The 14,347-nt window shown below is 36.0% G+C and overlaps 1 protein-coding gene across 3 annotated transcripts; it reads left to right on the top strand.

The window, feature by feature from the left end:
• The first annotated feature begins 1,959 nt into the window (after positions 1 to 1,959).
• rmnd5b (required for meiotic nuclear division 5 homolog B) lies at positions 1,960 to 14,221 on the top strand. Of its 3 annotated transcripts, none has more exons than XM_051860027.1 (10): positions 1,960 to 2,123; positions 3,194 to 3,371; positions 6,006 to 6,148; positions 6,686 to 6,823; positions 6,993 to 7,093; positions 7,457 to 7,623; positions 7,879 to 8,044; positions 9,755 to 9,857; positions 10,489 to 10,643; positions 12,341 to 14,221. In XM_051860027.1, the coding sequence occupies exons 2-10, from the start codon at positions 3,233 to 3,235 to the stop codon at positions 12,402 to 12,404; spliced, it is 1,176 nt and encodes a 391-aa protein (XP_051715987.1). In that variant the 5' UTR covers positions 1,960 to 2,123; positions 3,194 to 3,232; the 3' UTR covers positions 12,405 to 14,221. The 3 variants fall into 3 exon arrangements, with proteins under 3 accessions (XP_051715987.1, XP_051715988.1, XP_051715989.1); XM_051860028.1 differs by having other exon boundaries at positions 2,026 to 2,185; XM_051860029.1 differs by lacking the exon at positions 1,960 to 2,123 and adding an exon at positions 2,560 to 2,727.
• Positions 14,222 to 14,347: the final 126 nt, after the last annotated feature.

Consider the following 14,347-nt stretch of genomic DNA (forward strand, 5'->3'; position numbering starts at 1 on the left):
AAATTACAAATTCAAGAGTCAAAGACATACCATTACATATTTGCATATAGAAATATATAAATGTTACCATTCCTAGACATTTTTCTTATTTTTTAATTTGACATGTTATTGAAGACCAGCAAGCATTTACATACCATAAATATTATTTATTTATTCATTTTGCAATGGGTCCTGTGAAAATCCTCTATACCAGTCCCCCATAATTTTATATAATTGAAGCCCCTGAGTACAGGCGTATTTTCCCAGATATTTGTTAATTACAGCTTCATATACAGGTGCTGGTCATATAATTAGAATATCGTGAAAAAGTTCATTTTTTTATTGTAAATTATTTTAAAAAATGAAACTTTCATATATTCTAGATTCCCTACATGTAAAGTAAAACATTTCAAAAGTTTTTTTTTTTTAATTTGTTGATTAGAGCGTACAGCTCATGAAAGTCCAAAATCCAGTATCTCAAAATATTAGAATATTTACATTTGAGTTTCATTAAATGACCATCCCTACAGTATAAATTCCGGGTATCTCTTGTTCTTTGAAACCACACTAATGGGGAAGACTGCTGACTTGGCAATGGTCCAGGAGACAATCATTGACACCCTCCACAAAGAGAGTAAGTCACAGAAGGTCATTACTGAATGGGGTGGCTGTTTACAGAGTGTATATCAAAGCATATTAAATGCAAAGTTGACTGGAAGGAAGAAATTGGGTAGGCAAAGGTGCACAAGCAACAGGGATGACCGCAAGCTTGAGAATACTGTCAAGTAAAGCCAATTCAAACACTTGGGAGAGCTTCACAATGAGTAGAATGAAGCCGGAGTCAGCGGATCAAGAGTCACCACACTCAGACATCTTCAGGAAAAGGACTACCAAGCCACTTCTGAACCAGAGACAACGTCAGAAGCATCTTACCTGGGCTAAGGAGAAAAAGAACTGGACAGTGAACAGTGGTCGAAAGTCCTCTTTTCAGATAAAAGTAAATTTTGCATTTCATGTTGAAATCATGGTCCCAGAGTATGAAGGAAGACTGGAGAGGCACAGAATCCAAGCTGCTTGAAGTCTAGTGTGAAGTTTCTGAAGTCAATAATGATTTGGGGGGGGCCGTGACGTCTGCTGGTGTTGGTCCATTGTGTTTTATCAAGTGCAAAGTCAATGCAGCCATCTTCCAGGAGATTTTGGAGCACTTTATGCTTCCATCTGCTGACAAGCTTTATGGAGATGCTGATTTCCTTTTCCTGCAGGACTTTAGCACCTGCCCACAGTGCAAAAACCACTTCCAAGTGGTTTGCTGAGCATGATATTACTGTGCTTTATTGGCCAGCCAATATGCCTGACCTGAATCTATGGGATATTTTCAAGAGAAAGATGAGAAACAGTCGATCCAACAATATACAGATGATCTGAAGGCTCAATAGTGCCTCAGCAGTGCCACAGGCTGATCACTTCCATGCCACACTTCACTGATGCAGTAATTTGTGCTAGGAGCAAGTCATTTGCTGTAATATGTCCTGCCGATCAAGTATTGAGTGCACAAAAGAACATACTTTAAAGAACTTGAACTTTTCTGTTTTGCAAATCCATTTTTTGATTGATCTTAGGAAATATTCTAATATTTTGAAATACTGGATTTTGGACTTTCATGAGCTGTACGCTCTAATCATCAAAATTTAAAAAAAAAACTTTTGAAATGTTTTACTTTACATGTAGGGAATCTAGAATATATGAAAGTTTCATGTTTAAAAATAATTTATAATAAAAAAATGAACTTTTTGATGATATTCTAATTATATGACCAGCACCTGTATGTTTGTTTTAAACTAGAACATTTCTGTTTTGCTGGTTTTAGATGGTCTCCAATCTGTTGACTGGTTTTATAGACACTTTAAAACTAGTAAGACTGGGAAACCACCTTAAACCATCTAAGACTATCAAAATGGTCAAAGTTGTGATTTGTACACATGTATCCAAAGTATTTGTGCTTTGTTGATCTTACCATTGAGGTAAATCCATCACACCTCCAGGCCGCGGGTGGCAGCACAGCGTCAAACACACACATCACTCCTGAAGAAGAGACTCACCGCATCGCATCAGGGACGTCTGCTGGTGAAGTGGTGTCAAAACAGGCAAGAACATCATGTATTATTTAATTTACGCGTTTGACACAGCCTTCTAAAATTCGTTTAAGGTCAGTAATAGACTGACACGACTTAATTACAATCGTTAGTGTCAAAGTACGTGCTGAATTTGCGAGTTTTAGACTCGTTGTAATGGCTAGATCTTGTCCCGGTTATGCTAACAAGCTAACTGATTGTTTTGATCATGTAGTATCTAATTTCAACGCACAATTTCAAAGATTTTCACTGTTTTCTTTTAGTAGACATAGTTGTCATTGTAGTGGCTTACTCAAACAGTTGAAATAAACTGAGATTGATAGCCGCTGGCTATTTTAGCTCCATCATTATGCAGTGTTTGGGCTGTATAACCCTGACCCCCGGCAGACTTTTTATACATTTGTTTTAAACTGAGAAATTCATAGTAGTTTATTCATGCTTAGTTTAATTCAGACTTGTTTATGATTGCTTAATTATGCATTGATACAGTACTGCTTTTTAGTGTAACATTTTATTCCAATTAAGGTTAGCTGGGTGCAAAGCATTTCAGTATTTTTAGGCTTGTTTGTTTTGATGACAACAGGCCTGTGAACCTAAATTCTTGGAACTATATCTTGTAAGTGATCTGTTTGTTTTTAGAAGAACATTGCTGTTGCATGTCTTTAGTCTAGGAATCTAAATACTAGATTCATTGTTTGTTTGGTTTTTTTGTTGTTGTTTTTTTTACTCAAGGTGTCAGTGTGATTTTTGGCAATCTTGTCTTCCTTGGAATGCATTTACTGACCCATTGGCTTGATTTAATCAGCACTCAGTCATGCAATAATTTCATTAAAGTTGTTCATTTAAATGATTTACCTCGAAATTAGTTTGATTGCTTTTATATTTAAATATTTAGTCCCAAGTTCCACCATACCAACCTAAACCAGATGATTACCAAATTTATGTTATTGCATTTTGAGTTTTATACTAATGCCTGGAATGAGCAACCTAAATATGTAGTAATAGTAGTAGATTACAAACCTAATGTAGTAGGTGTGTAATCTGTATATTGATGTTGACTTTTATTTTCTGTTGTTTTGCAGGACGTGTGTGTGTGTGTGTAAGCTGTAACGGCTGTGCTGATGGAGCAGTGTGCATGTGTGGAACGGGAGCTTGAGAAGGTGCTACACAGGTTTGTCACGTATGGACATCAGTCAGAAGAACGGCTGGATGAACTCTTGAGGAACGTCTGTGAGCTGAGGAGTCGATTGGTTGCCTACGGTGAGCTCAGAATCTGCTTGGACGCCATAATTTGGGCTTTGGTACAATATGAGTGTCTAGTAGTTCGGTATCTATACCTTAGGCAACAAAACAGCTATTGGTGATTGATGAAATTAAGGCTTGGTGATTCATCTGAATGATACACGGCAGAATTATATTTGCGGTTACACTTTATTTTAAAGTGTATATATATATATATATATATATATATATATATATATATATATATATATTAGTATTATATATAATTAGTGCTGTCAATCAATTAAAAAAATTAACTAATTAATTGCAATAGTTTTTCCTGAATTTAATCACGATTAATCACAATTAAAAAGATTGGAGTTTTTAATATTTTTATATTGTAATAATTTCACATTTACTCCAAATTAATGTCGAAACAACTTAAAGACAGTATATTTTAAATATTTGTTTTAATGGCATCTTTTTTATGAATGAAGGCCAGTATCACTGACCCTAATGTCTCTATGAAATTTATTTTTTTAATTATAGACACTGAACATTACAGTATAACTAAAAACTATCAATTTCAACATTTATTAGGTGAAAAAACAATTTTAAGAGAATTTAATTAAAAAATTTTAAGTAAATTTAAGTGAACTTAAAACAATCTTCACGTAGGCTAAACCCATTATAATAAATGTCATATTTACCTGTGACCTTCCTACCCCAGACTTTGTCTGTGAAGTTTCAGCTTAAAATACCTCAGATCATTTATAAATCCATGTTGTAAATACCCATTTCTGACTACAGTCAAAAACAGGCTTATTTCATGCATGTGCCTTTAAATGCAAATGAGCTGCTGTGCCCCGCCCCCTTTCTATCCTCATAGTTCCTGCCTCAATCAGATTTTCTGACAAATATTAACAAGATATGCTTGGTTTTGATTATCATCTGTATCGCAAACACTCTCACGGATAGCATAGTTCTTCTTTCATCATTAAAGTTTATTATTTCCACGTGTTTTAAAGCTATATCAGTTTAAACTTCTAATGGATCGTTTTGTGAGCGCACTTATCTGAAGCACACACACAGGCAGCTGGCTGTCAGACGTCAAGTCTCGTGAGTAACTTCTCGTTCACATTTTTTGTTTTGTTTAAACTGTCAGATACACACAAGTTTCTGTCAAAAACACACACAGTTCACATATACAGTCAGTTATGTCTGTGAAAGTAAATAGCAGGCAACGTTACAGAAATCGTATGTGTATATTAGATCTGTGGCGCATTCACTTCAAAAATAAAACTAATCCACTGCGTTCAGCGGCTCAGATGTCAGTAAATGAAGACTGTTATGTTCACTCTTACATCCAACAACAAAACATATCATTTACTTATAAGAAATTGTTGTCGCTACAGCTGCTCGACCGCGGAGAAAATGGCGGACAGCGTACAGCTCGCTGAGGGCGGAAATCATGGTAATTCAGGACTGTCAATCAGCGGCCGTGGGCGGGGCATGAGTAATGTGACGTCACATTACTCAGAGAATCAAAACAGCTTGTCTAATGAAACTGCTTTGGTTTAATGGGGATTTAAAAAAAAAAAAAGGAGTTGGTGGATTTTTATCATTGTGGGGTGGTTGTGTTCACACACTGCTAACACACATTTATATCCAAACGCCTTGTAAAAGTGGATTTAGCATAATAGATGACCTTTAAGACCTACCGCTGCCAAACATGATGCGGATCTGACCCGCATCTCATTTTCATTTAAGACATTATTTATCTCATTAAGACTGCTCTTACGAGGATAATTGACAAAACGGGCATTTTAAAATGGGCGGATGCTGCATTAATTGCGTTAAACATTTTTAACACGATTAAACTGAAAAAAATTAATTGCGTGCATTAACGTGCTAATTTTGACAGCACTAATATATATATATATAAAAGTACTGAGTAATATTAATTAACTTACTATAGGGTTAGGGTTTGGTTTATGGTTAGTTGAATGTAATTATGCATAATTTATAGTTATAGTAACTACATGGAACATTTAACAAGGACACTGTAAAATGTTACCTATGTGTGCGTATGTATAAAGACAATAGACAAAGCCAAAGATTCATTTGTAGAAGAATATGGTATCTCACTCATACTTGCATGTGAATGCTAGCTAATTTTCATGATAAAAATAATTATTTTTATATTTTTCATCTGCTGAATAGTGCCACATCGGTACTGAAATTTACAAAATGATGTTATCATACAGTGGTAAAATTTATTTTTAGCTCCGAAAGCCAGTTATCAACTTGTGAGAGAGTGACTCATATGTCAATGCTTGTAAATGAAAACAAGTCTAAAGAGGAGGAGGAGGAGGAGGAAGTCAAACAAGTGCCTTTTCAGCTTTGAAAAAACCCAATTCAGTGACTTTAAGTCAGGAACAATAGGTGTACTTTAGATGCCTGCATAAATAATAGCCTGCAGTGCAAACAAACATGTAAAAACAGAGAAAAAACTGTTTAGCTGTATAACCTCTAGCCCACACGTTAGGTTTGTAGATGGTTACATAAGCATAACTCTGTTACATAGATGAGTCACAGTAGCATATGTCTGTTTAGATCAAAGTCCACTGAGTTGTTATATTTCATTGTACTCCATTGCTATTTCTACTCTAGGTGTACAAGATGCGGATTTGTCAGTGCTCCATCAAACAATGGCCCAGTGCTGTAAGGAAATCAAGGAAACTGTACAGATGCTCGCCTCAAGGCATAAGGACATCCATGGTAGTGTGTCGAAAGTGGGGAAAGCGATTGACCGAGTAAGAGTTCGAGATCTTAATTGTTTATGATGTTGTTGTTCATTTTAATTGAATCAAATATTAACAGCACATTAAACACAACAACAATGTATCTAAGTTAAGGTTTCCCAAACTGGGGTTTGCAAACACCTAGAAGTTTTGTGAGGGAACTGCAGACCGTTCTTGATTGATGAAAGCTAATAATGTAAAATTAAAATAAAACACTTTTAAAAGTTTTAATAATTTATTTGTTTACCTGCAGCCATGTGACGATTATCTGGCATCAGAGAACCGTGAACATATATGTTAACAAATATGTTAAATTATTGAAACATTACCTTAAAATCTCACTTCAAGTAAATGTCTGTGACATTCCCAGTCCCATTTTCACTTTTCACAGTAGTTTCTGATTGCTTTCTAGTTTCTTTGTTAAAAGTGACAAAGTACAGCTCAAATTCTGTACTACATTGATGATAAATTTAGCCTTATAGTATGATTTACCATAGTAAATAATATGTGGTTGGAAATGTCTTTTAATTGCTGTATTCTTTTGTCCAGAATTTTGATGCAGAGGTGAGTGCAGTTGTAGCTGAAAATGTCTGGGACTCTCCAGAGAGACAGAAATACCTCAGTGAAACTATCGTAGAACACCTGTATCGACAAGGCATGCTGAGTGTTGCAGAGGACCTCTGCCAGGTATGCTTTTCTTTTGTGTTATTCTAAAAATACTGTAAAAATGAGTATGCATTTCTGTAAACATTGCTGTACTTCACATTTATGTTAACCTCTGGATATATAAGTGCTTGTATTTTGTTGACAATTTGATCCTGGCACTAACATTGAGTGTTTCAATCTAACTTCACAGGAGTCTGGTGTAGTAATCGACATGAGCATGAAACAGCCATTTCTGGAGCTCAACCGCATTTTAGAGGCTTTAAGAACACAAGATCTCAGACCAGCTTTAGAGTATGTGTCCCATCTTTCTGTTTTCTACTGCCCTTTTTTATTTTATCTTCATGTACACTGCCTTTCAAAAGTCTGGGGTATGGTAAAAATGGTAAAAAAAAAATATTTCACAATATTACTGGTTTTACTCTATTTTCGATCAAATAAATGCAGCCTTGGTGAGCATAAGAGATCAAAATTGTAAAAAATCTTACTGACCCCAAACTTTTGTATGGTATGCACATCCTCTCAGTCTTTAAACATACCCTGGATTCCTTGAGAACATTGAATTGGATGGGGTGTGGCTTAAAATATTATTTTGTTGTTGTAGATTTCAGGTTAGTAGTTCTAATGGTTATTTTGGTTGTATGATTGCTGTGGTAGGTGGGCGGTGACAAACCGTCAGCGGCTGCTGGATCTGAACAGCACCCTTGAGTTCAAGCTTCACAGACTCTATTTCATCAGCCTGCTCAACGGGGGCATCAGCAAACAGCAGGAAGCTTTACAGTATGCACGCCATTTCCAACCGTTTGCCTCGCAGCATCAGAGAGGTGAGGAAAGGTTCAGTCCCAAATAGATGAAAAACTGCCTCTTTAACCTCAGCAAGGCTTTCATGTAAACATATTGGTGGAACCAAATCACACTGGCCTTGAAGCTGTTTTACCAGTAATGTCATGTTAATTGAAGCAGTTATTTTGTTCATTTTAAAGTTCTTGATGGATTGACAGCTGTATTACACCACCAGATTCATTGTAATGAACAAAGTCTGAGATGATATCTGAGCCTTGTTTGTGTGTGCTCTCTAGATATTCAGATCTTAATGGGTAGTCTAGTGTACCTCCGCCATGGGATCGAGAACTCTCCATACCGCAGTCTGCTGGAGACGGATCAGTGGGCAGAGATCTGTAACATCTTCACACGGGACGCTTGCGCCCTGCTTGGACTCTCTGTGGAGTCCCCACTCAGTGTCAGGTCAGAAAAAAAGTCTACAATCTGCTCTTACAAGTCCTAAAATCTCTTCTGATCATGTAGGATTTTAAACGTAGGCCCTAACCAATGATTACTTAGACATCAGGCCTTCTGCAGAACTTCTGAATTAATTCATGTCTTCAACCCTCAACAAGGCTTAAGCCCAGACTAAAATGCATGTTTGAGCTGTTTTAATTGAAAGCAATTTGCACTGACATATCTTAAAATATGTCGCTGCCATTGTTTTGTCTCAAGATGTACACCAATAATGTGTTTTTCTAAGGGATGTTTACAAAAGCTATTAAAGGATTAGTTCACTTCAGAATTAAAATTTCCTGGTAATTTACTCCCCCCATGTCATCCAAGATGTTCTTGTCTGTCTTTCTTCAGTCGAAAAAGAATTTAAGGTTTTTGAGGAAAACATTCCAGGATTTTTCTCCAAAATAGTGGGCTTCAACGGCTACCAACGGGTTGAAGGTCCAAATTGCAGTTTCAGTGCAGCTTCAAAGGGCTCTACATGATCCCAGATGAGGAATAAGGGTCTTATCTAGCGAAGCAATCAGTCATTTTCTAAAAAAAAAAAAAAAAAAAATGTATATACTTTTTAACCACAAATGCTCATCTTGCACTGCTCTGTGATGCGCCACGCATTACGTAATCACGTTGGAAAAGTCACGCGTGACGTAGGCAGAAGTACCATGGTAGGGCGAAAAACCAACTTCAACTCCAACTTCAAAATCGCCCGATATCGTTGTTTTACCTTTTTTTTTGTAAAGGCCGTTTGGCTTAGTCTTTGCTCAGGACTTCCTCCTACGTCACGCGTGACCTTTCCAACGTGAATACGTTATTTGTGGCACATCGCAGAGCAAGACAAGCATTTGTGGTTAAAAAGTATATCATTTTTATTTTTTCTTAGAAAATGACCGATCGTTTCACTAGATTAGACCCTTATTCCTCTGCTGGGGAATAGAGCTGCGTTTAACAGCAAATGACTCAAGAAAGAAGGACATGAACATCTTGGATGACATGGGGGTTAGTAAATTATCAGGAAATTTAAATTCTGAAGTAAACTAATCCTTTAAATGTCTTAATTGAACTAAGGCCTAATCCTGGCTTAATTTAAGCCCTGTCTGTGAAACCAGGCCCAAGTCTTTATACAAGTTTTAGATGAAGTTCAATGGAATGGAGGAAAACACAAGGCTCTTGAGGCACGCTTTTAAAAGTTAAACTTTTAAAATCTTTAACTTGAAGGGCCAATTTTTGTTTTGTTTATTCAGTGCTTTACTCGACTGCATAATGTAAGTTTGGGATCGGTAAGATTTTATGTTTTTGAAAGTGCTCTTGTGTGAAATAATGCAATTTTAAAATAACCATTTTCTATTTTAATTTAAAGTAATTTTTAGCATCTTTACTCCAGTCTTCAGTGTCACATAATCTTTTAGAAATCATTCTAATATGCTAACTTGGTGCTCAAGAAACATTTCTTATTATTATCAATGTTGAAAACAGTTGTGCTGTTTAATATTTTTGATGAATTTCAATTATTCAGCATGTCATGTAATTAATTAGATGAAAATTTATCGATTGACAGTCCTACTCTGTTTTAGGCACCTTTTACTTGCAATTTGTATTGACAGTAAAATCTTTTCTTAGCTTGAATAATTTATGCTTTATTATTACTAAATCCTGTTTTTTATTTGAACTCTCCATCAGTTTTGCGTCCGGCTGTATGGCGCTGCCTGTTCTCATGAACATCAAACAGGTTATTGAACAGAGACAGTGCAGCGGTGTTTGGACACATAAGGATGAACTGCCAGTAAGTCTCTCTCTTTATCTTTAATGCTTGTTCTAAAAGTTTTAAATGTATAATTGTCTTTGAAATATTTTACTTATATGAATTGTAATGTGAAATGTTTACATTATAATTAGTGATGCACTAATGACTTAGAACAAGATTTACTGATACCAGTAGTTTGATAGTTCAGTTATCAAACTGTTACCCTGATAATTAATTATGCAACACAAATAATTGATTAAAATAATTATTTACACAACAAAATAAACTAAAAGTATCTCTATAACATGTTTTAAGACCAGCTGAGATATGGAAAATAAAGTGATAGTCATTTGTATGTGACTGACAAATTTAAACCAATGGACTACCAAAATTAAGATAAATAAAGTATGCATTCTGTTCATCTCCTTATTCAGATTGCTCTAAGTTATTATAAACAGAAAACACTGAAATACAAATCAATCATGGTTATGGTTACCACTGGCTTTATTAATTATATCCATGTCTGATATGTGTAAGATACTTACTTTTTATTGGCCAATGATTGGCTGATACATCTGCTAATTATAATTAATAATGAATAACTGTGGTCATTTCAAAGACCATTAATGCTTTATCCATCCCTGTTGTCTGTGTGTCTGTGTGTGTTTAGATTGAAATAGACCTGGGGAAGAAGTGCTGGTATCACTCTGTGTTTGCCTGTCCTATCTTGAGGCAGCAGACGTCAGAGAGCAATCCACCCATGAAGCTCATCTGTGGACATGTCATATCAAGAGACGCTCTTAACAAACTCACCAATGCTGGAAAGTAAGACTCTGACTTATGCATCACCCAGACACAAATGAAGCGTACTTCATTTACATTTAAAGTTTAATCTGTTCTGGCAAACTGACCCTAGACCTGATGCCTGATTATTTAAAAAGTGCAATCTGCAGTTGTTGCTATCAGCAGTAGCACTAGTAGCAGTAGTTGATTGACATATTATTGCAGAATTATTTTTTAACCTTTTCATGCGATCTGTTTTAACCCATTCTTAAGCTTTTCTCCACTTTTTAAAGATGAAGTTTGTTATTCTTTTTATGTTAAAGAGGCCCTATTATATATGACCTTGCTGGCAAAATGAGTCGCAATGAGCAAATTTTCAAAAATGAGTTATTGTTATCCTTGCATTCTCTATTAAAAAAAAAAAACTTCAAAATGATGTATGATTTGTTGGAATCCCACAAAAAATGACAGAGCTACATCTGTTTGAAATCGATAGAGTCAGCAAAGTCAGTTTTGAGAAAAATCAAGTTAAAGTTTTCTGAAGGTTCCAAAACAAAATCACCTAGCAACCGTGCCTTAAAATCCCTGGTTATACCACAAAATTTGGCACAAACCAAGCCAAAACCCATTTCTAAAAAAATATATAACTTTTTTTTCCATGATTCCACAATTGTTTGATTAACATTAATGAAACAGACAGCCTATATATTAAGACCTACTGTACCACATGGATCTAATGTTATACATCAGATGTTTTTCCCCAACAGTTAACCAAATGTTCACTTAAGACATAACAGATAATGTTGGCATGAATACTCACCGAGACAGATATTTTGAAATACTGTAATTCTGTGTATGTGTGTATATCGGGATCGCACGCTGAGGCGTCTTTGCGCGCGTTTCGGTTCTGTCAGTCAGCGCGAGTAGGATAGTTTTGTTTATATCAGCATGAGTTGAAACTTGGTTTCACTGGTTCAGGCTTATGCTATCGAGAGTTCGCTATAAATATTCACAAAGTTGGAATGCTGCGCTTTACAGCGATACCAAACTTGTGCTGAGGGAAGCGCCAGTCATCCAGAAGTAAGCAGAGAAAAGAAGCATTTTTCATGGTCAAAGAAAAGGTACTCCTCAGAAAATGTACAAATAAAGATACTTTTAGATGTTTAATTGCTATTTGGAGCATTGGGATCGCTAGACGAGGGCTTAATGAACAAATTTTTGCGAAAACCTCAATTTCGACCAAAATTGACATTTTTCTCATTTTGCCAGAACCGGTCACATATATTAGGACCTATTATACATTTTCAACTTTTTTAGTGTGTAATGTTGCATGAAAGCATGAAAAGGGTCTGCAAAGTTACAAAGCACACTCCAAAGGGAGTTATTCTTTATATCAGTAAGCACTATTGGTCTGGTTGGACTGGTATTGCTGACCAATCAGAGCACACTGTGCTTTTTGGAAGGAGGGACTTTATAAAGACCAGAACTAAACAGAGTGGGAAGAGAGGTGCTGCAACAATGTAAAATATGTGATGAATAAGGTGTTTTTTTGGGGACATTCAAGCATGAGAGTCTATTAACAACCACATAGCAATGCCCTGGCAACCATTGTTTTGTGCTATTAGTCACACTTCACCTTTTAAACTAATTTCATTGTTGTTCTTAAATGTTGTTTTCAGTTATAAATGATATGAATGTATTATTTTCCTTACTGACAATGTCTTAAACTCTTTTCCCAGGCTTAAATGCCCATATTGTCCAATGGAGCAGAATCCATCAGATGCCAAACAGATCTTCTTCTGATGTCTTTTTTCGGAGCGTAGCTGAATGACGTGTTGAAGGCCTCTTGGAGCCGCAGTTAGAATGATCCTCATTCACTGGCATGACGAGCCTTCTGTGGTGGCTTCTCCCCCGTGACGCCACCTCCCTCTCCAAAGCTTTTAGTTTACAGAGGCTGGTGGCAACATACCTGTAGAACCCGAGTCAGTAAGTGTACCTAATGAGGAAAAGATCTTGCGGATCGTTCATTTGTTAACACAGCCTAGTATAAACAGGCTTTTATGAGTACGTATGTGTGTGCGCATTTCGCTTCCTCTCCATTTGTTTTAATTGCAGAGTATTTTTAAGTTTCCATGGTATAACACCTCTTTTTCTTTCTTTGTGACTTTTATTAAGCGAATGGGAGTGATGCATCTGTGTGGGTGACTTCTTGCCAGAATATATCCACAGTTTCCTCTTTTGAGATCACATTTAAATACACGAACGGGGATTCTTTGCACGTGTACGTGATAGAAATGGTTTTTCAGTATGCATATTAACATGGAATAAAAATAAGGATTGGTGAACGGGTGCTTGTTGATTTATAAACAAATTACGTCTCTTCCCAATGTAATAAAGGCTGTTATTGGAGTGAATGGCATTTTGATTAGTGCATCATTGTGAATATTCATCAGAGATCAGAGGATTTGTGTGTGCAGATTGTAATCTTGTTCCTTACGCTGGTCTGATGTCAGAGGAAACCTTTTTGTCCAAGCCATGTGTCTTGCTGTTTAAAAAAAAAAAAAAAAAAAAAAGTTTAAATTAATATACAGCAGTGATTTGTGATGGTATAACTTTTCATTAGTATAATTACATATGTAATGTATTTAAACACTTGCACACACCAATTGTTTTAACACAGATTTGACTGGACTTACATTACCTCACAGCTTCGGGCTCCTCTGCTTTACATAATCAAAACACACGTTGATTCGAGAAATGCATCCTCTGCAGACAGTTGCATTAGTGATTGAAACTTTGCCAGCATAAAGTACTGAAACAATATGCCCGTTAATGTACATTTGATGGTAGACTGACTGTGTTTTAATGTTCCCCATCAAGATGTGACTTTCCAGGTGTTTTCCATAATCCCTGAATGTAAAGTTCAGTTTATATCTGTATAGGTGATGGGAGATGGTTGAATAATATTGTATCCCTAAGGATATTCATCAAATGCTCACTGGCTTAAACACAATGTAACTGCTAACTGTTCCGTTCCACTTTAGGGATCGATATCTCAAAATGTGCATGCCGAAGCGGAATGTGTGGTTTGTAAATTTTCCTTTTACAGTGATTGAATGAAAATGAAATTTCACAAGCTTTTTTTGATCCAGACCTGAGACTCAGTCGCCATCAGGGAGAGAAAAACTTTTACCGGAGCTCTTTAACATTCTCGAAGGGCGGGCGTGTACCAGCACAGATATGTTCTTCAGCAAACAATGTCTTCATTTTTTTTTTTTCCCCTCCATTTTGGTAAATGCAAAGGCTGTCCTCTTGTTTAATCCTTTAAGAGGTGTGTAGGAGTGCTGTGTGGCCACTGACATGTGCTGATAATAAACGTTGTCTGTTATTTCTTTTAGGAGACAATCATTTATTACCTCCCTAAAATTTGTAAGATCAAAGCAGAGTATTGTGAGTTTAAGGAAGTGATTTTTGTTTTAGTTTTCATTCAGTGATTGAGAAATGACTCTACTAGCTTTCTCTACTAACTACTGCGAGGCAACTATTGTAAATATTTATCTTCTAACAGTACAGTATGTTTATTATACTTGCATCTAAATAATAAAAAGATTTATACTCAACTTTTGAGTTTTCTGTCTGTCTCTACACACAAGTTTTATAATATAAATGAATGGATTGTACAGTCTTATTTCAGCCCTCTGATGCATACCTCTAGAATATTTTATACTGTCTTTTATTATGCAATC

The sequence above is a fragment of the Ctenopharyngodon idella genome, chromosome 14 (genome assembly GCF_019924925.1).
Source record: "Ctenopharyngodon idella isolate HZGC_01 chromosome 14, HZGC01, whole genome shotgun sequence".
Classification (NCBI taxonomy): Eukaryota; Metazoa; Chordata; class Actinopteri; order Cypriniformes; family Xenocyprididae; genus Ctenopharyngodon; species Ctenopharyngodon idella.